Below are 20,136 nucleotides of genomic sequence, written 5' to 3' on the forward strand. Positions count from 1 at the left end.
TTTTCTACAATAAACACTACAAAACATGAACTTCATCCTCAGAAAATAACCCTAAACATAGCCCATTTTTTGTTTAGCCTGATTCGCAACACATCTATGACAGGCGCTGGCTCTACTTTGTGGGCGTACATTTCCATGGAAGCTGCAATGTACTTGTTTCAAGGAACAGCGCAATAGGGAAGTAGGCCTACCACTTTTTTCTTCAGAAATTTAACCTCAGTGTTTGCATGAGGGTTTTTACTGTTAACACTATTTTGTCTATCAAGCATCAGATGCAATGAAAGTGTCTGACTATTTGACTATTTTGGGAAGCCATTGGAAGAGAAGTAACTTTTAGAGGCTGGAGACTAGTTTAATAACGACCTTGATGTGTAATCTAGATGTTATTGCTCAGGATTTCAACTGAAGTACACATCCTTATTTTTTCCCATTCCAAATGATGAACAACATGTTTCAGACAGATGAGGCAAAGACAAGACATGTTATATCTCTTCAACAATTAACTGTTGCAGTTTCCCAAACACAAATATTTATTTACAGAAGCAGTACATCCAAAATGTGGAACATTTCTGGACTTGAGGCTACAGCATTTTCATGGCAGAATGGTATTCAAACTGTTTGTATAATATAGAAAAAACATATGAGCTCCAGTCCCCAAAATAAAAGAAATTGTAAAGTGAAGTGCAAAATTACACACAATGATAAGAGCTGTCATTGTCTATTTGCATGGCTTGGTCTGAACAGAAAGCAGTAAGAAAGGGACTTCCAGGTATCGGACATTGTCCTCCCTGTGAGTTGGGTATGACATTTAGAGGCATGTTCCCCATGGAGCTTTGAGGGATCTCAGTCTCCAGACACTTGTTCAGCAGTTTGTCTGAAACCTACTGATCTGGGCTATTTTGTCCCAGGCTCTGTAAAGTCTGATAATCAACATCACTCGGGGGGAGGCTGCATCCAGGGTCAAGCAGGCTGTGGTAACATGGATTCACATCGTAAATCAGTGGCTCTCTGTCTACATCCTGGAAACCCTTAAGTGGCAGTGGCACATCTATGAAGACATCAGTTCCTCTCTCATTGTCTTTACCAACCGCCTCACACGGGTGATATGAAAAGTCGGTTTGCAAGAAGGTTGCACAGTTAGTGGACAAGTTAAGGTCTTGTTGACCAGTACCAAGAAACAGCTGTGGATGGCCATTTTTGAACACTTCAGCCTCACCAGAATGGTAGGAGGAGTTACAAAAGAGCAGAGGCTGCGTAGGAAATGAGGATGTCTTGCTTGTTGTTAACTCTTGAAGGGAGTTGAGGGGCACCGAGGGGGAGTAGGTAATATTGTTGTAACAAGACGACCCACAAGAGACTCCAGACTCACTCATGAAATGAAGAGGATTGTAGTCAGATGAACACACACCAATGTCTCGATTTGACTCAGGGCAGTTCATTTCTGTACCATCATCTGTCATAGGAGGGGCTAAGAGCAATGACTGAGGATTCCCGTCCAAAGGAACAAGGCTGGGAAAGACTTTGCTCAGGGCCTCTTGAAGATGGCTAATGATCTGCACATTACTAGGCTCCGGGCTCATGGAACATTTGTGGGCATGACCCAGGGAAGATGATGTGTCAAGCTCTGAGCCACTGCCTCTTCCACTGCTCCCATCTACTATCGAGGGGTTTGTCCTGTAGGGAAAAGACAAGCGGGAAAGTTTGAGTGAATTAAAGCTTATTTTCATTGCAAGGACTTCACTGTCCACGCGAATAGGACTGAACCCGAAGACACCTTTACATTTTGCTATGTTTATATTGCATCAATATGCTCACCATGTTTTTTCTTCAGTGTCCATTTTTGAAGCATCAACATAGATGGAGGATAAAAGTATTTTGGGAGGAGACAATACCTGTGGTGGAGAACAAACATCACTAAATGCAAATATACACAAATGGAAGGAATTACAGTAGGAAAGTAATGAAGGTTTACAGTTTATTTAAACATAGAATATTTAAGCAATAAGACCCGAGGAGGTGTGGTAAATGGCCAATATACCATGCCTAAGAGCTGTTCTTATGCACGATGCAATGCAGAGTGCCTGGACACAGCTCTTAGCCATGGAATATTGTCCATATAGCACAAACCGCTGAGGTGCCTTATTGCTATTCTAAACTGGTTACGAATGTAATTGGAATAGTAAAAAAAAAAGTAATACCCATGGTATACGGTCTGATATACCACGGCTTTCAGACAATCTACATTCAGGGCTCAAACCACCCAGTTTATAATTGGAGATAGAGCCTCACCTTAGGTACTCCTGGAACCATATACAAAAGGTCTGGGTTTGAACATTTAGGAATATTATCCCACAACTTGGTTTTGAGTCTGCAGAGGGGGAAAATAGGAGGATTTGAAAGCCTATAGTGCCAATATGAAGCTGTATGATAATAAATGTTTGTGGAAACAGACATACTGTCACCTACAGACATGTCAGGACAACTTACCTAACACTGCACCAAAACAAAGCACTTGTGATGATGATAACAGCAATGCAGCTGAAAACAATGACAATCTGGAGCACTTTCCGAGATGATGCAGCTGTGGAGCAGAGAAGAATATACAGTGAGCTACAAGGTGAAAGTGAAATTAAGGTTTGAAAACCCATGGATGATAAATCTCATTTAATCACTTACGGTTGGTGAATTCCAACTCTTCACTCCAGTCACTGAAACGGCCACTCCAGTCAGTATAGGTTCTGACCTTCAGAGCATAAATGGTGTTTGGCTCCAAGTCTCTGCCAAGTAATTCATAGGAAGTTGTTGAGTCATTTTTGGACACCTGTACGAACAAAGGAAAGGGCTAGAGGGAATGTTGTCTTTGTGATGTGACAGCAAACGGGGGAATGTTGTAATATGAGGGATTTATCATATCACCCTCCTTTACCTCATCTGTTTCTCCTTTCTTTCTGTAGCTCAATTCGGCAATCAAGACCTTAAGAAACGGTGCATTATCAGGGTAGTTTGTCTTCCATTTGACCAAGAAATTACCATTTTCTGTTGGTTTCACCTCTTGGACGGTGGGGGTTTTGGGTTTTACTGTACAGGGCAACGATAGGGATGGTTTGACATCAATCATTTAAAGCATGGTTTAAGTTCATGCAATATTCTTTATAACAGTAATTAATTTTCAAGTAGCAATCTGCATATGTAGATGCAACTCACTGCTGCATTTGATACAGAGGACTTTGGAATTTAGGCGCTTCCCAGAATTCCAAAGTGTTGCATTAAACTTCTCCCCAATAGTCAACTGCATTGGATCAATAGAGCATCCACATTTGGAAACATCATTGGACCTCTCCTTTTCCTTGAAAGTACAATCATTCCTGCCTCTGGGAAATAAGTTGATTAATAACATAGTTTTGAAATGAAATATGACTTCTTGGTGAGATTAACATCGACAATAGAACAACTTAAACAATCATAAACTTACATATTTTGTGTGCCCAATTGTTTCAATGTCATGCTGTATTCAGCACACTTAGACTTGTCAGTTGTAAAATGACAAACCATACTTTTGTCATAATCGTTGAAGCATTGAAGATTTCCGTCACTCATTGCTACAAGTAATTAACAAACAAAAAGCTTGTCAAATGTTAATCATGATCCGGCAAAAATACTGTGGTTAAATATACTTACATGTTTATAGGCTATGTAAAAAAGACTGCTTACCATCATCCGCTATCAAAGTCCCAAGGTTTGTGACTATAATAAGCAATAGAAACATTGTTGCTGAATACTTGAGAGTAAACCACACGGTACAATTCAATCTGAAATCAGAAAGAGAAAATGTTTCCTGTTAGTGTTTAAATTCCTGCACATTAAAATAGGCTACATGCTAGCCTAAATGTGAAGTAGTGATTATTAATACAATAATACAGTTTGTGGGTCAACAGTTGTTGCTTTTGTTAATAGACCTAACTTTCCCACTGGATTTCCTTGATTACATAGAGATATAGCAAATAGAATGTCACTCACCCACACAATGATATATTATAATTTTGAGGACGTACTCATTCCTGTCAAAGAACAAACAAAAAACAATGCATCTATAATACAGTATATAGTCTTCATACGATCTACAGTGATAACAATCATTTGTCACTTTACACAAATAGAAATAGCTGCGGTTTTGACAACTACGAATTGCTTACTGGAAATTACAGTTCCAACAGGACACACCTTTCATGGGAAGGTCGTCCTCCTTCCTTGTATGACCATATCGCACGCACGCTTTGTTTTTGTTTTATGGTTGATTACCAAGTTCGAATTCCAACAATGACATCTTAATAATATTGCAATATTTTTGCAACTTGATCTATTGCCGGGAAGTCCGGTTGCAGATAAAGACATGGAACACTGAGCCAGAGTTTCCAATCGAAACCATAGCTACTGTACTATGTTTGCCTTTTTGCTTGAGACGCTTTTGGTTTACCAGTCCGCCTAGGGGGCGGTAGCACCTTGGCTTTAAGGTGGTTTTCCAGAAACACCGTTAACGTAACTGCAAGGGAAGAGGTAGGCCCTTTCAAGTCTCATATTCAACCGGCGTAAACAAAGCTAGCTAGCTAACATTTGACAGAAGTAGAAGGAACCAGCATTAACAAAACAGAGCAACGAATGACTTGCCTGGTGAGTGGGGTGCTGTTGTTTGAAGTAAAAAAATTAAATATATATATTTATTTTTGCTGTACGCTGGTCTATTTTGTCCGTAACATTTGCTGACCTGTTGTTACTGCTGGTTACGTTCGGAACGCTAGCGTCCCACCTCGCCAACAGCCAGTGAAATTGCAGGGCGCCAAATTCAAAACAACAGAAATCTCATAATTAAAATTCCTCAAACATACAAGTATTTCATACCATTTTAAAGGTAATCTTGTTGTTAATCCCACCACAGTGTCCGATTTCAAAAAGGCTTTACAGCGAAAGCACCACAAACGATTATGTTAGGTCACCGCCAAATCACAGAAAAACACAGCCATTTTTCCAGCCAAAGAGTGGAGTCACAAAAAGCAGAAATATAGATCAAATTAATCACTAACCTTTGATGATCTTCACCAGATGACACCCATAGGACTTCATGTTACACAATACATATATGTTTTGTTCGATAAAGTTCATATTTATATCCAAAAACCTCAGTTTACATTGGCGCCATGTTCAGAAATGCCTCCAAAACATCCGGAGAAATTGCAGAGATTCACATCAAATAACAGAAATACTCATCATAAACTTTGATGAAAGATACATGTTTTACATAGAATTAAAGATAAACTTGTTCTTAATGCAACCGCTGTGTCAGATTTCAAAAAAGCTTTATTGCAAAAGCACAATATTCAATAATCTGAGTACAGCGTTCAGCCACAAAAGCAAGCCATACAGTTACCCGCCAATTTGTGGAGTCAACAAAAGTCAGAAATAGCATTATAAATCTTCACTTACCTTTGCTGATCTTCGTCGGAATGCACTCCCAGGACTCCCACTTCGACAAGAAATGTTAGTTTTGTTCGATTAGGTCCATATTTATGTCCAAATAGCTCCGTTTTGTTTGCGCGTTTAGTTCACTACTCCAAAGGCACAATGCGCGAGCGCAAAATCCAGACGAAAAGTCAAAAGAGTTCCATTACAGTTTGTAGAAACATGTCAAACGATGTTTACAATCAATCCTTAGGGTCTTTTTATAATAAATTTTCAATAATATTCCAACCGGACAATAGCGTTCATTACAGAGGAAAAAGAAGGAACGGCGCGCCCGCGTGACCTCGCAGTAAACAACTCATTGGCCACAGCTTAGTTCACTTGTTGAAACAGCTCTTATTCGACCCCCTTCCACAATAGAAGCCTCAAACAACTTTCTAAAGACTGTTGACATCTGCTGGAAGCCTTGGGAAGTGCAATCTGGCCCCATAGACACAGCATATTGGATAGGCAATCACTTAAATGAAACTACAAACCTCAGATTTCCCACTTCCTGGTTGGATTTGTCTCAGGTTTTTGCCTGCCATATGAGTTCTGTTATACTCACAGACATAATTTTAACAGTTTTGGAAACGTTAGAGTGTTTTCTATCCAAATCTACTACTTATATGCATATCATAGCTTCTGTGCCTGGGTAACAAGCAGTTTACTCTGGGCACCTTATTCATCCAAGCTACTCAATACTGCCCCCCTTTCCCAAAAGTTTTAACTGACTAGCCAAATCAAAGTTTATTGGTGGCGTTGCCTTACACAGAAGCCGATGTTATCTTTTTCCTTCTTTTTTTCTGTTTGCAAACATTTATTGATTTTTTTTATATTAACAACAAATCAATATAGGAAGTACATGTGGGAACACAAGTATACACAACTAATATACAAAGTACAATTGGGCTAGGGGGTACAATATCACATTACACAAGGACCTTAATACCCTGACTACACCGCTCGTGTTGTAAAATAAAATTAGGAATCTATGTTATTCAATTATTGCACCCACACTGCTCGTGCGCGTCTGCGATGCCAAGGGCTAAAATAGAAATCATTCCTATTTCTGACGCAGATCGCGCTGCAAGTCCTGCCTCTCCCATCTCCTCATTGGTTTATAGAAGCAGGTACCCACGTGACATCTCCTCATTGGTTATACCCACGTGGGTGATTGAAAGACGAACTGTGTTGCAGGTGGTCGTGGTAATACTGTGAAAGTTTAGATGCCAATCACCATATAATTTCAAAGATGAAAAAGCCTGGAAGGAGGAGAGATGACTAGAAACGATTCGGTTGACCATTTTATGTGTGGATTAATTGTCGGAGTAGAGGACCTTGTGCATTTCAGTTAAAATGACAACCTAATGTTTATTTCCCAGGACAAATTACCTAGCCACAGCAAGCTAGCTAAATAGGACAAATTAGCTAGCAAGTGCAAGCTAACTAGCTAAATTGCCATAAATGTTTAATGCTTTTCGACCTGTCCCCAAATTAATGTCATTGGTTCAGAGTTTGTTTTGATATTCTAACCTGCGTGTCGTGATCGCGTTTTGTGTAGGGGGACAAAATAAATGTATGCACGATGTGGCACGATGGCGACGCACGCAGCCGGTTTGGGTTCCGTGTAAGGGACATACATACACTTATTATTCAAACAGCTTTTTTGTTAGTAGAGTACTTAATTGTCTTAAAAATACAGTTCAATTTCTTTTTGTAAGGTAAGAAAATGTGGTGTTTTGTTCGTAAATTTACATTTGTGAATATGAAATTTGGCAAAAAGAATAATTAAATTAATTACATAGAAATAAGCTGAAACAATTTTATCGTAGGTAAAGAATCCAAGCAGTACATCTCTCCACAATAGTGTAAGATCTTCATAAATGTGTTCAATTATAAATCTACTGATGTCTTGCCACAGTTTTCTTACATGAATACAATGCCAAAAAAGATGCAACACTGTTTATGGGTGGTCATTACAAAAGGAACAATTTGAGTTAATGTTTTCCTTAAACTTCTTCATATAGTGGTTGGCAGGATAATATTTATGAATAATTTTAAAGGAAACTTCCTTAATTTTGTTAGCAAGTAGGTACAGTGTGGCAAAAAAGTATTTAGTCAGCCACCAATTGTGCAAGTTCTCCCACTTAAAAAGATGAGAGAGGCCTGTAATTTTCATCATAGGTACACTTCAACTATGACAGACAAAATGAGAAAAAAAATCCAGAAAATCACATTGTAGGATTTTTTATGAATTTATTTGCAAATTATGGTGGAAAATAAGTATTTGGTCAATAACAAAAGTTTTCCACCATAATTTGCAAATAAATTCATAAAAAATCCTACAATGTGATTTTCTGGATTTTTTTTTCTAATTTTGTCTGTCATAGTTGAAGTGTACCTATGATGAAAATTACAGGCCTCTCTCATCTTTTTAAGTGGGAGAACTTGCACAATTGGTGGCTGACTAAATACTTTTTTGCCCCACTGTATGTGTGTGGCAACATCCAAACTTTTTTCCAACAGATATTATGAATAAATCCGTTCCAATAAGGCATGATATAAGGTATAGATAGATACAACATCCTGCTGAAACAAGGTTCGTATCGTTCTGTTGTTGAATGGACCAAAAGAGAAACAAATCTTTCCTACTGATGAGTCAACAGGGTCAATGGAAGGTAGGCTCTGAGGGTCAGGTCTTGACACGTTCCTGAATAATAAAGCAATACCTGAGGGAATGGCATCTAAAACAATTGCAAAATCTTTAGGTGTTACAGTGATAAGTATTCCTTATAATTAAGTAAAAGACCCTCTGCATTTACCAGTTGGCTCACCAATAGGATATTATTTCGGAACCAATATTCTAAAAACAAAGAAGTATTTTTATACAATATATCCCGATTATTCCATATATTATGCTTATAAATTAAGGACCATGACAAGAAAATCTGCCGATGAAAAGCAGAAAGTTTCATTGGAACTTTGGACTTGCCTAGTTAAATCAGGTTACACACACACACACCACACTGACCAAAAATATATTTTGTTGGCATTTACGCATGTCCCCATTATCAGTAAAACATCATCAAACCTATTTCTTTCACTTACTTGCTGTGCTGTTTCGTTTGTTCGTTTGTTCATTTGTTCAGTCGTTTCATTCTCAACCAGGATTTCTATGGAACGCCATTTGGGTCTTTGACGTGTCAGATAAGCTTGTTGACCAATCAGGACCTGAATATGACTGCACGTCACATAATAATTTAACGCATTCAATATTGTTTTACGTAGTTATTTCACAATCACTCGTATTTCATATGTCACAACGATTCATCGATACGTAAGTTATGATGCTGGTAAAGTTGTCTCGCGCACCTACAGTGCGGTCATAAAAAAAAAGCTAGCTGGCTCATGGATACAAACAATGTTCTTCCCCAAAAACATAGCAAACGACATCTGTTTCAGTAACTATAGTTAGCTAGCTGACTACATAGCTAGGTGTCATCATCTAAAATAACCCTAATTTATAAGACAGTTCTTATTTGATTAATGGTGGTCGGACTCATCTATGTGAAGCTAGCCACAATAAGGATTAGCCACAATAGTGGACTTTGCGGTTAGCCTTCAAAATAAAAGTATGGCACAATTTTACTATTTCTATTCATTTGCATCACTGTCAATGGCATACTTTTAATTTGAAGGCAAACCACAAATTCCACTATTGTGCCTAATCCTTGTTGTGGCTAGCTTCAGTACACATAACCCGTTCCGGTCGAGCCTCACTAGCCAGATGAAGCTAGCTGGCTGCTTATAGCGTTAGCTTTGGGCAACAGGGTAAAGTAGTTGGCTAGCTATTTATTTTCATGAACTGAAGTTCAATTATTATGATTTTTTTTTTTTTTTTCACCCTTATTTAACCAGGTAGGCCAGTTGAGAACAAGTTCTCATTTACAACTGCGACCTGGCCAAGATAAAGCATAGCTGTGCGACAAAACAACAACACAGAGTTACACATAAACAAACGTACAGTTAATTAAACAAAATAAAATAAAAATAGAAAAATCTATGTACAGTGTGTGCAAATGTAGAAGCGTAGGGAGGCAGGCAATAAGGCTATAGAGGCGAAAATAATTACAATTTAGCATTAATACTGGAGTGATAGATGTGCAGATGATGATGTGCAAGTAGAGATACTGGGGTGCAGTATCTCTACTTGCACAATTTCAATAGGCGAACAACAAGTGGCAACCTAGCTAATACTTACTCACAAGGATTCCCAAATCATTGCTAAGAATAATGAAAATGACTGCAGTTTCTGCTGGTCATTGTTTTTAGGCTGGTTGTATTGGTGGTAGCTAGGTACCAAGCTAAAGCTAGCTACCCCATCGTTTGTGGCCGGTGTTTGCTTGTTTGTAGACTTTTTTGTACAGCTTTGACAGTGCTACTGTGCCTTTTTTGACACACAAAGACCCAAACGGCATTCCATAGTATGTATGTTGTGAAGCTAATAGCAGTGACGCTATTACTGTGTAACTCCGGTAGGGCAACATCTGAAAAATAGCGCACTTGGTAGTGTGTACCGGTGCTCGACCAGTTGGCGAAAGCCAACATCACCCACGACAGAGAATGGATTTCGCCTTTAAGTTGTCTCGCTGAAATGTTCTTACTCTTTCAAATGACTGCTCGACTTGTTGACTGCTCGATCCACACAGGAGGCATTGTGGGCTAGGTTAGGAATGCTGTGTTGCACGTGTAGTGCAAAATTTTATGTACCTACGTTTATATAGGTATGCACGGTAGCTTTGACATCGGTTTTTAACATCGGGTTGAGTTAAACATCGGGCAGGTACCGATGTTGGTATCTTTAGCTAATATCGTCTGATTCCTATATGTTCACCGATATATCGTGCATGCCTACTAACAACCCCTATATAACCACGTTTATCAGTATTCCGGGTAGTAGCTCATATCCCAGTATTATTCTGGATAAGCTCTTTACATGCACCTTTGATATCCCGATCAAAAGTATCCCTGTAACCATGATTATTCCTCCTTTAAATTCTTAAGGATTAAATGGAATAGTAACTGATATGGACACTGACTGTAGGCCTTTAACCTCTGACATGTACTATAGCTTAATATAATATAACTCGGGCAGAATTATGAATTTCTTAAAATGGTACAACAAATGTTAATTTTGTCTCGGAAACAGGAGTGGAGAAATTATTTATTTCTTGGAGGATCTCTTGAGAAAATAGCAATGCATGTGTAATGTGATATCTTTGACACTGTTATGCAAGCAGACAGTATTTCAATGTGTCAGCTAAATTAATTATTATAGTGGATCGAACTGCGCAGGTAGTGTACTTTTTGAAGTGATTTGTTTGACAATCAGAAGAAAACATAACACAACTATGGGGTCAATTTCACGCCATATGTATTGAATTCAAAATGAAATAAATCATGAACATGAAAAATAAAGTAGAGAATGTAAACATATTTTCAATGATGGGTGAAATAATGGATGTTGAAATCAGAAACCAAACAATTGAAAGCAAAATGTATAGAATTGTAAACAAAAATAAGACATCAAAAGCAAAACCCCCAAACTTGTAAGCAAATAATTTTAAAGCGAGAGGAAAACTCTATGACAAATGATTTTAAAAAATATTTGAAAACGAATGCAAAAATCGTTTCCGGTTAACCAGCAACCAATCCTATTGAATATATTTTGCCTACGCTCTTGCCTGCATGTACTACCTTTTGGTTACGCTACTCGTATCTTTGCTTTCGATGCCTGTTTCTTTGCTTTCACTGCCAGTCTTTTCAAATGCGAGTTTTGGCATAATTTTTCCGTGAAGGGAGGGGTTTAGAGGGAGGCGTAGACAATGAGTCTCCATTGGTCGGCTAGTTTTGGAGTGACGGTTCGTCTTAACCCAATCAATGATTTGATGTGTCACTGGCTCTACAATTCTATATGTTGTCAGTCATGCATACTAAGTGCCTGTTAATGTTTTAGTGGTTTGTATCTGTTATAAATAAAGCGAATGTCTATTGTAAACTTTAAAAAAATCTGATTGTGTTTGTTGCCACAGAGGACAGGAACTCATACTGCAAATAGGTTATTTATACCTTATATATATATATATATTTATTTTAATTTAAACCAACTAGTGCGCTTACTTGTACCTCTTCTTCGGGTTTGTGTCTTCGTAAGTGTTGGTAGACGTCACTGGGCAAGTGCAACACTTGATTTTTTACTGGGAATTGAAGTTCTAGATTGCACATTCAATATCAGAGGTTATTGTGTGGGACAACGACATGCAATACACATTATGCTCAGGAGATGGTGCTAAAATACCACTTTAATCATCAATTTAGATTAAAATGAAGGAAACACAGTAATGTTGATCATACAATAAAAAGCACTCTAATTCAACTCCTATTACAACTATTCCTTTCTTAAGACTGTCAGGTAGCACCTATACTGTTGCGGTTCTCCTTTTCTTAGATGCAGGAAACGGATATGTTAACTCAGTCCAAGCAGAGACATTTGCATCCTCATGATAATGCACTTCTCTTTTTTTCCTACCATGGCAATAGGTTGCGTGTGCTGTTTTCTATTGCAGGTCCTTTCTGGTACTGTACGTCATAGTAAATTGTGGTACATACAGTGGTGGAAAAAGTACCTAATTGTCATACTTGAGTAAAAGTAAAGATTCCTTAATATAAAATGACTCAAGTGAAAGTCACCCAGTAAAATCCTACTTGAGTAAAAGTAAAAAAAAGTTTTGGGTTTTAAATATACTTAAGTATCAAAAGTAAATGTAATTGCTAAAATATATTTAAGTATCAAAAATAAAAGTAAAAGTATAAACCATTTCAAATTCCTTATATTAAGCAAACCAGACGGCACGATTTTCTTGCTTTTTAAATTTATGGGTAGCCAGGGGCACACTCCAACACTCAGACATAATTTACAAACGAAGCATTTGTGTTTATTGAGTCCGCCAGATAAGATGCAGTAGGGATGACCAGGGATTTTCTCTTTAAGTGCGTGAATTAGACCATGTCAGGGAAAATGTATGGAGTATAAAGTACATTATTTTCTTTAGGAATGTAGTGGAGTAAAAGTTGACAAAAATATAAATAGTAATGGAAACTACAGATACCTCAAACTACTTAAGTACTTTAAAGTATTTTTTACTTAAGTACTTTACACCACTGGGTACATATTGCTAAAGGTGATGCAGACTTTCAGCCTAAAATATTTTCCATTACAAATGCTCACCTTAAAATGCCTTTATGTCAAACATTTTATTACACTTGCAACAATTTAGATAGAAAGCTATAAAGAAACGGATAAAAGTGATTTAATTGTTAGTACTCCATAAAAGTGATGCATATTTTCTCCCTCTGAAAAGGACATTTTAATGTTGATCACTGGCAGGAAGATGTGACATCACTACAGTTCATTTGTTTTCCAAGCAAGGTTCAAGAGCAGGGCCCATAAATCATAGAGGTGGATGAGGAGCCTTAGAGAAGCGTTGGACCAGTGAGGGCACCAGAGGTCCCACAGTACTTCACAGGTAATTGAGTATTGATTGCATTATAATCAGAATCCTAAAGTGTTCTTCCTTTGTGCTATTTTCTAGTCGATTGTGCAACTTGATCCTTTGCATACAAACATAAAGAAGAATGTGTGGTATAAGTCCTGAAATGTACATTACCTATTGGAATCTCCAAGTGCTCGCTCACCTGGTATTTCTAACACTAACTGGACCGAAGCTTAACATACCTGCAACACAGAGAAATATATACACTTGAAGTCGGAAGTTTACATACACTTAGGTTGGAGTCATTAAAACTCATTTTTCAACCACTCCAAAAATGTCTTGTTAACAAAATATAGTTTTGGCAAGTCATTTAGGACATCTACTTTGTGCATGACACAAGTAATTTTCCAACAATTGTTTACAGACAGATTATTTCACTTACAATTCACTGTATCCCAATTCCAGTGGGTCAGAAGTTTACATACACTAAGTTGACTGTGCCTTTAAACAGCTTGGAAAATTCCAGAATCATTTGAGTCAATTGGAGGTGTACCTGTGGATTTATTTCGAGGCCTACCTTCAAACTCAGTGCCTCTTTGCTTGACATCATGGGGAAATCAGCCAAGACGACAAGTCTGGTTCATCCTTGGGAGCAATTTCCAAATGTCTGAAGGTACCATATTCATCTGTACAAACAATAGCACGCAAATATAAACACCATGGGACCACACAGCCGCCATACCGCTCAGGAATGAGACGCATTCTGTTTCCTAGAGATGAACGTACTTTGGTGCAAAAAGTGCAAATCAATCCCAGAACAACAGCAAAGGACCTTGTGAAGATGCTGGAGGAAACAGGTACAAAAGTATCTATATCCTATATCGACATAACCTGAAAGGCCGCTCAGCAAGGAAGAAGCCACTGCTCCACCCTGCCATAAAAAAGCCAGACTACAGTTTGCAACTGCACGTGGGGACAAAGATCGTACTTTTTGGAGAAATGTCCTCTGGTCTGATTAAACAAAAATAGAACTGTTTGGCCATAATGACCATCGTTATGTTTGGAGGAAAAAGGGGGCTTGCATGCCGAAGAACACCATCCCAACCGTGAAGCAAGGTGGTGGCAGTATCATGTTGTGGGGGTGCTTTGCTGCAGGAGGGTCTGGTGCACTTCACAAAATAGATGGCATCATGAGGTAGGAAAATTATGTGGATATATTGAAGCAACATTGGTCAGGAAGTTAAAGCTTGGTCGCAAATGGGTCTTCCAAATGGACAATGACCCCAAGCATACTTCCAAAGTTGTGGCAAAATGGCTTAAGGACAACAAAGTCAAGGTATTGGAGTGGCCATCACAAAGCCCTGACCTCAATCCAATAGAAAATTTGTGGGCAGAACTGAAAAAGCATGTGTGAGCAAGGAGGCCCACAAACCTGACTCAGTTACACCAGCTCTGTCAGGAGAAATGGGCCAAAATTCACCCAACTTATTGTGGGAAGCTTGTGGAAGGCTACCCGGAACGTTTGACCCAAGTTAAACAATTTAAAGGCAATGCTACCAAATACTAATTGATTGTATCTAAACTTCTGACCCACTGGGAATGTGATGAAAGAAATAAAAGTTAAATAAATCATTTTCTCTGCTATTATTCTGACATTTCACATTCTTAAAATAAAGTGGTGATCCTAACTGACCTACGAGAGGGAATTTTTACTCTGATTAAATGTCAGGAATTGTGAAAATCTGTGTTTAAGTGTATCTGGTGTATGTAAACTTCTGACTTCAATTGTAGGTATTTGAGCTATTAAATGGCCATGACAGAAAGTGGTGCCCATGACAGAATAACCTTTGATCTTCCTTTTTGTCCTCAACAAAATTCAATTTTGCAAGGAAGCCTGTGAAAAGTAAATTCCATCACTTGCATTGCCTGTCCAAAGCATTTGAAGTATGACATAGCTGTGAATGCCACCATGCATTCCTGTATACTTGCTCAATATAAGCATGACAAATTGGCAAAGCAGACCTGTGGCTCTGTGAAAATGGCCTTTCACAATCCCCTCCTGTCTCCACACTTCTATCTTGGCCTTTGTTCAAAAGCAGCCTGTCACAAAACCGCCACAATACTGTGAAAGAAATTATGCTGAATGCCTCAGTCATTCCAACCGTATACTATTATTGATGGTTAAACTGGCAAACGCCTCACAATTTTCTGCATGATAAACCATCGCTATGTGTGTCACTAGTCAGGTAATCTTTATTCAAGCTTCACCAGTTAAGTGAAGAGCTTTGAAGGGAAAAAAGTGTTTGTTTTCTACAATAAACACTACAAAACATGAACTTCATCCTCAGAAAATAACCCTAAACACGGCTCATTTTTTGTTTGACCTGATTCGCAACACATCTATGACATCAGACGCTGGCTCTACTTTGTTTCAAGGAACAGCGCAATAAGGAAGTAGGCCTACCACTTTTTTCTTCAGAAATTCAACCTCAATGTTTGCATGAGGGTTTTACTGTTAACACTTTTGTGTATCAAACATCAGATGCAATGAAAGTGTCTGACTATTTGACTATTTTGGCTATTTATATACTATTTGACTATTTGACTACAGATGAGGCAAAGACAAGACATGTTATATCTCTTCAACAATTAACTGTTGCAGTTTCCCAAACACAAATGTCTATTTACAGAAGCAGTACATCCAAAATGTGGAACATTTCTGGACTTGAGGCTACAGCATTTTCATGGCAGAATGGTATTCAAACTGTTTGTATCATATAGAAAAAAACATATATATGAGCTCCAGTCCCCAAAATAAAAGAAATTGTGAAGTGCAAAAGTGTCTACCGTATAATCACACACAATGATAAGAGCTGTCATTGTCTATTTGCATGGCTTGGTCTGAACAGAAAGCAGTAAGAAAGGGACTTCCAGGTATCGGACATTGTCCTCCCTGTGAGTTGGGTATGACATTTAGAGGCATGTTCCCCATGGAGCTTTGAGGGATCTCAGTCTCCAGACACTTGTTCAGCAGTTTGTCTGAAACCTACTGATCTGGGCTATTTTGTCCCAGGCTCTGTAAAGCCTGATAATTGCCATCACTCGGGGGGAGGCTGCATCCAGGGTCAGGCAGGCTGTGGCAACATGGATTCACATCGTAAATCAGTGGCTCTCTGTCTACATCCTGGAAACCCTTAAGTGGCAGTGGCACATCTATGAAGACATCAGTTCCTCTCTCATTGTCTTTACCAACCGCCTCACACGGGTGATATGAATTGTCGGTTTGCAAGAAGGTTGCACAGTTAGTGGACAAGTTAAGGTCTTGTTGACCAGTACCAAGAAACAGCTGTGGATGGCCATTTTTCAACACTTCAGCCTCACCAGAATAGTAGGAGGAGTTACAAAAGAGCAGAGGCTGCGTAGGAAATGAGGATGTCTTGCTTGTTGTTAACTCTTGAAGGGAGTTGAGGGGCACCGAGGGGGAGTAGGTAATATTGTTGTAACAAGACGACCCACAAGAGCCTCCAGACTCACTCATGAAATGAAGAGGATTGTAGTCAGATGAACACACACCAATGTCTCGATTTGACTCAGGGCAGTTCATTTCTGTACCATCATCTGTCATAGGAGGGGCTAAGAGCAATGACTGAGGATTCCCGTCCAAAGGAACAAGGCTGGGAAAGACTTTGCTCAGGGCCTCTTGAAGATTGCTAATGATCTGCACATTACTAGGCTCCGGGCTCATGGAACATTTGTGGGCATGACCCAGGGAAGATGATGTGTCAAGCTCTGAGCCACGGCCTCTTCCACTGCTCCCATCTACTGTCGAGGGGTTTGTCCTGTAGGGAAAAGACAAGTGGGAAATTTGCAGTGAATTAAAGCTTATTTTCATTGCAAGGACTTGAATGCCGACGCGAATAGCACTGAACACTAAAACGCCTTTTTAATTTTACTATGTTTATATTGCATCAATATGCTCACCATGTTTTTCCTTCAGTGTCCATTTTCGAAGAATCAACATAGATGGAGGATAAAAGTATTTTGGGAGGAGACAATACCTGTGGTGGAGAACAAACATCACTAAATGCAAATACAGTGATCCCTCGCCACTTCGCGGTTCACTTATCGCGGATTCGCTATTTCGCGGATTTTCATAATGCATTTTTTATTTTTTTTTGGTGCATTGTGCTCTGCATTCTGATTCGCTAAAAACTCACTCCCGCTTCTTGTATCAAAACATGCTACGAATTGTGCTATCATTTTGTCGTCTCGTGCAGTTATGTGTACGTACATAAAACAGCTTGGCAAATTTACATTAAGTTGGCCAGGAAGGAAGGAAGGACTAACGCTTGGTCGCTTAGCAACCATGGTGCGAATGGCCACTGAACTTAAGCGAGTAGCTGAGGAATGGGACCCTTTGATGAGCCGTTCATTACAGTTCTCCAACGTAATCGATGGTGGCATGTCGGTGTACAAGGATCTTTTTGCAAAGAAGAAAAAAGAGCGACAACAGCTGCCTATCACTATGCTCTTCTCCCGAACAAACACACCTGCACCGCGGGCTTCAGAAGAAGAGAACACTGCAGAGCGCAGTCAGGATGCAGCGGCCCAGTCTGAAGAGCAGTGAAACGGCCTACACGTGAGTCACTGTATTTGTATACATGTAATAGTTGCTAATTGTAAAAAAAAAAAGAAGTTTTCTATTTCGCGGATTTCACTTATCGCGGGTCATTTTCGGAACGTAACCCCCGCGATAAACGAGGGATTACTGTATACACAAATGGAAGGAATTACAGTAGGAAAGTAATGAAGGTTTACAGTTTATTTAAACATAGAATATTTAAGCAATAAGGCCTGAGGAGGTGTGGTATATGGCCAATATACCACAGCTAAGGGCTGTTCTTATGTACAATGCAACGTGGAGTGCCTGGACACAGCCCTTAGTTGTGGTATATTGGCCATATACCACAAACCGCTGAGGTGCCTTATTGCTATTATAAACGGGTTACCAACGTAATTTGAACAGTAAAAATATTTTTGTTTTCATAACCGTGGTATACGGTCTGATATACCACGGCTTTCAGACAATCTACATTCAGGGCTCAAACCACCCAGTTTATAATTGGAGATAGAGCCTCACCTTAGGTACTCCTGGAACCATATACAAAAGGTCTGGGTTTGAACATTTAGGAATATTATCCCACAACTTGGTTTTGAGTCTGCAGAGGGGGAAAATAGGAGGATTTGAAAGCCTATAGTGCCAATATGAAGCTGTATGATAATAAATGTTTGTGGAAACAGACATACTGTCACCTACAGACATGTCAGGACAACTTACCTAACACTGCACCAAAACAAAGCACTTGTGATGATGATAACAGAAATGCAGCTGAAAACAATGACAATCTGGAGCACTTTCCGAGATGATGCAGCTGTGGAGCAGAGAATAATATACAGTGAGCTACAAGGTGAAAGTGAAATTAAGGTTTGAAAACCCATGGATGATAAATCTCATTTAATCACTTACGGTTAGTGAATTCCAACTCTTCACTCCAGTCACTGAAACGGCCGCTCATGTCAGTATAGGTTCTGACCTTCAGAGCATAAATGGTGTTTGGCTCCAAGTCTCTGCCAAGTAATTCATAGGAAGTTGTTGAGTCATTTTTGGACACCTGTACGAACAAAGGAAAGGGCTAGAGGGAATGTTGTCTTTGTGATGTGACAGCAAACGGGGGAATGTTGTAATATGAGGGATTTATCATATCACCCTCCTTTACCTCATCTGTTTCTCCTTTCTTTCTGTAGCTCAATTCGGCAATCAAGTTCTTAGAAAACTGTACATTATCAGGGTAGTTTGTCTTCCATTTGACCAGGAAATTCCCATTTTCTGTTGGTTTCACATCTTGGACGGTGGGGGTTTTGGGTTTTACTGTACAGGGCAACGATAGGGATGGTTTGACATCAATCATTTAAAGCATGGTTTAAGTTCATGCAATATTCTTTATAACAGTAATTAATTTTCAAGTAGCAATCTGCATATGTAGATGCAACTCACTGCTGCATTTGATACAGAGGACTTTGGAATATAGGCGCTTCCCAGAATTCCAAAGTGTTGCATTAAACTCCTCCCTAATAATAAGGACCATTGGATCAATAGAGCATCCACATTTGGAAACATCATTGGACCTCTCCTTTTCCTTGAAAGTACAATCATTCCTGCCTCAGGGAAATAAGTTGATTAATAACATAGTTTTGAAATGAAATATGACTTCTTGGTGAGATTAACATCGACAATAGAACAACTTAAACAATCATAAACTTACATATTTTGTGTGCCCAATTCTTTCAATGTCATGCTGTATTCAGCACACTTAGACTTGTCAGTTGTAAAATGACAAACCATACTTTTCTCATAATCGTTGAAGCATTGAAGATTTCCGTCACTCATTGCTACAAGTAATTAACAAACAAAAAGCTTGTCAAATGTTAATCATGATCCGGCAAAAATACTGTGGTTAAATATACTTACATGTTTATAGGCTATGTAAAAAAGACTGCTTACCATCATCCGCTATCAAAGTCCCAAGGTTTGTGACTATAATAAGCAATAGAAACATTGTTGCTGAATACTTGAGAGTAAACCACACGGTATAATTCAATCTGAAATCAGAAAGAGAAAATGTTTCCTGTTAGTGTTTAAATTCCTGCACATTAAAATAGGCTACATGCTAGCCTAAATGTGAAGAAGTGATTATTAATACAATAATACGTTTTTTGTGGGTCAACAGTTGCTTTTGTTAATAGACCTAACTTTCCCACTGGATTTCCTTGATTACATAGAGATATAGCAAATAGAATGTCACTCACCCACACAATGATATATTATAATTTTGAGGACGTACTCATTCCTTTAAAAGAACAAACAAAAAACAATGAATCTATAATACAGTATATAGTCTTCATACGATCTACAGTGATAACAATCATTTGTCATTTTAGGCAAATAGAAATAGCTGCGGTTTTGACAACTACGAATTGCTTACTGGAAATTACAGTTCCAACAGGACACACCTTTCATGGGAAGGTC

The 20,136-nt window shown here is 38.8% G+C and overlaps 2 protein-coding genes across 5 annotated transcripts; both read right to left on the minus strand.

The window, feature by feature from the left end:
* Positions 1-475: 475 nt before the first annotated feature.
* On the minus strand, positions 476-7,580 carry LOC139564957 (uncharacterized). 4 transcript variants are annotated; one of them, XM_071384905.1, is made up of 10 exons: positions 4,018-7,580; positions 3,712-3,809; positions 3,473-3,599; positions 3,205-3,371; positions 2,927-3,078; positions 2,677-2,821; positions 2,488-2,581; positions 2,290-2,368; positions 1,816-1,892; positions 476-1,674 (listed from the first exon to the last, which is right to left on the minus strand). In XM_071384905.1, exons 2-10 carry the CDS (start codon positions 3,764-3,766, stop codon positions 882-884), a joined length of 1,689 nt encoding a protein of 562 aa, XP_071241006.1. In that variant the 5' UTR covers positions 3,767-3,809; positions 4,018-7,580; the 3' UTR covers positions 476-881. The 4 variants fall into 4 exon arrangements, with proteins under 4 accessions (XP_071241006.1, XP_071241007.1, XP_071241008.1 ...); XM_071384906.1 differs by having other exon boundaries at positions 3,205-3,365; positions 4,018-7,577; XM_071384907.1 differs by lacking the exon at positions 3,473-3,599 and having other exon boundaries at positions 4,018-7,577.
* A 5,313-nt stretch (positions 7,581-12,893) lies between these two features.
* LOC139564959 (uncharacterized) lies at positions 12,894-20,086 on the minus strand. Its single transcript, XM_071384909.1, has 10 exons — positions 19,917-20,086; positions 19,612-19,709; positions 19,373-19,499; positions 19,105-19,265; positions 18,827-18,978; positions 18,577-18,721; positions 18,388-18,481; positions 18,190-18,268; positions 17,031-17,107; positions 12,894-16,888 (listed from the first exon to the last, which is right to left on the minus strand). The coding sequence occupies exons 2-10, from the start codon at positions 19,664-19,666 to the stop codon at positions 16,096-16,098; spliced, it is 1,683 nt and encodes a 560-aa protein (XP_071241010.1). The 5' UTR covers positions 19,667-19,709; positions 19,917-20,086; the 3' UTR covers positions 12,894-16,095.
* Positions 20,087-20,136: the final 50 nt, after the last annotated feature.

The sequence above is a fragment of the Salvelinus alpinus genome, chromosome 36 (assembly GCF_045679555.1).
Source record: "Salvelinus alpinus chromosome 36, SLU_Salpinus.1, whole genome shotgun sequence".
NCBI lineage: Eukaryota > Metazoa > Chordata > Actinopteri > Salmoniformes > Salmonidae > Salvelinus > Salvelinus alpinus.

Excerpts from the sequence above, each read along its gene's own strand:
- LOC139564957 (XM_071384905.1), bottom strand. The coding sequence starts at position 3,766 with ATGTTTCTATTGCTTATTATAGTCACAAACCTTGGGACTTTGATAGCG. Across the intron at positions 3,372-3,472 it reads CAATTGGGCACACAAAATAT|AGGCAGGAATGATTGTACTT; the intron begins GTAAGTTTATGA and ends CTTATTTCCCAG. Across the intron at positions 3,079-3,204 it reads CCTCTGTATCAAATGCAGCA|TAAAACCCAAAACCCCCACC; the intron begins GTGAGTTGCATC and ends TGCCCTGTACAG.
- LOC139564959 (XM_071384909.1), bottom strand. The coding sequence starts at position 19,666 with ATGTTTCTATTGCTTATTATAGTCACAAACCTTGGGACTTTGATAGCG. Across the intron at positions 18,722-18,826 it reads AGAAAGGAGAAACAGATGAG|GTGTCCAAAAATGACTCAAC; the intron begins GTAAAGGAGGGT and ends TTGTTCGTACAG. Across the intron at positions 18,482-18,576 it reads AGAGTTGGAATTCACTAACC|CTGCATCATCTCGGAAAGTG; the intron begins GTAAGTGATTAA and ends TCTGCTCCACAG.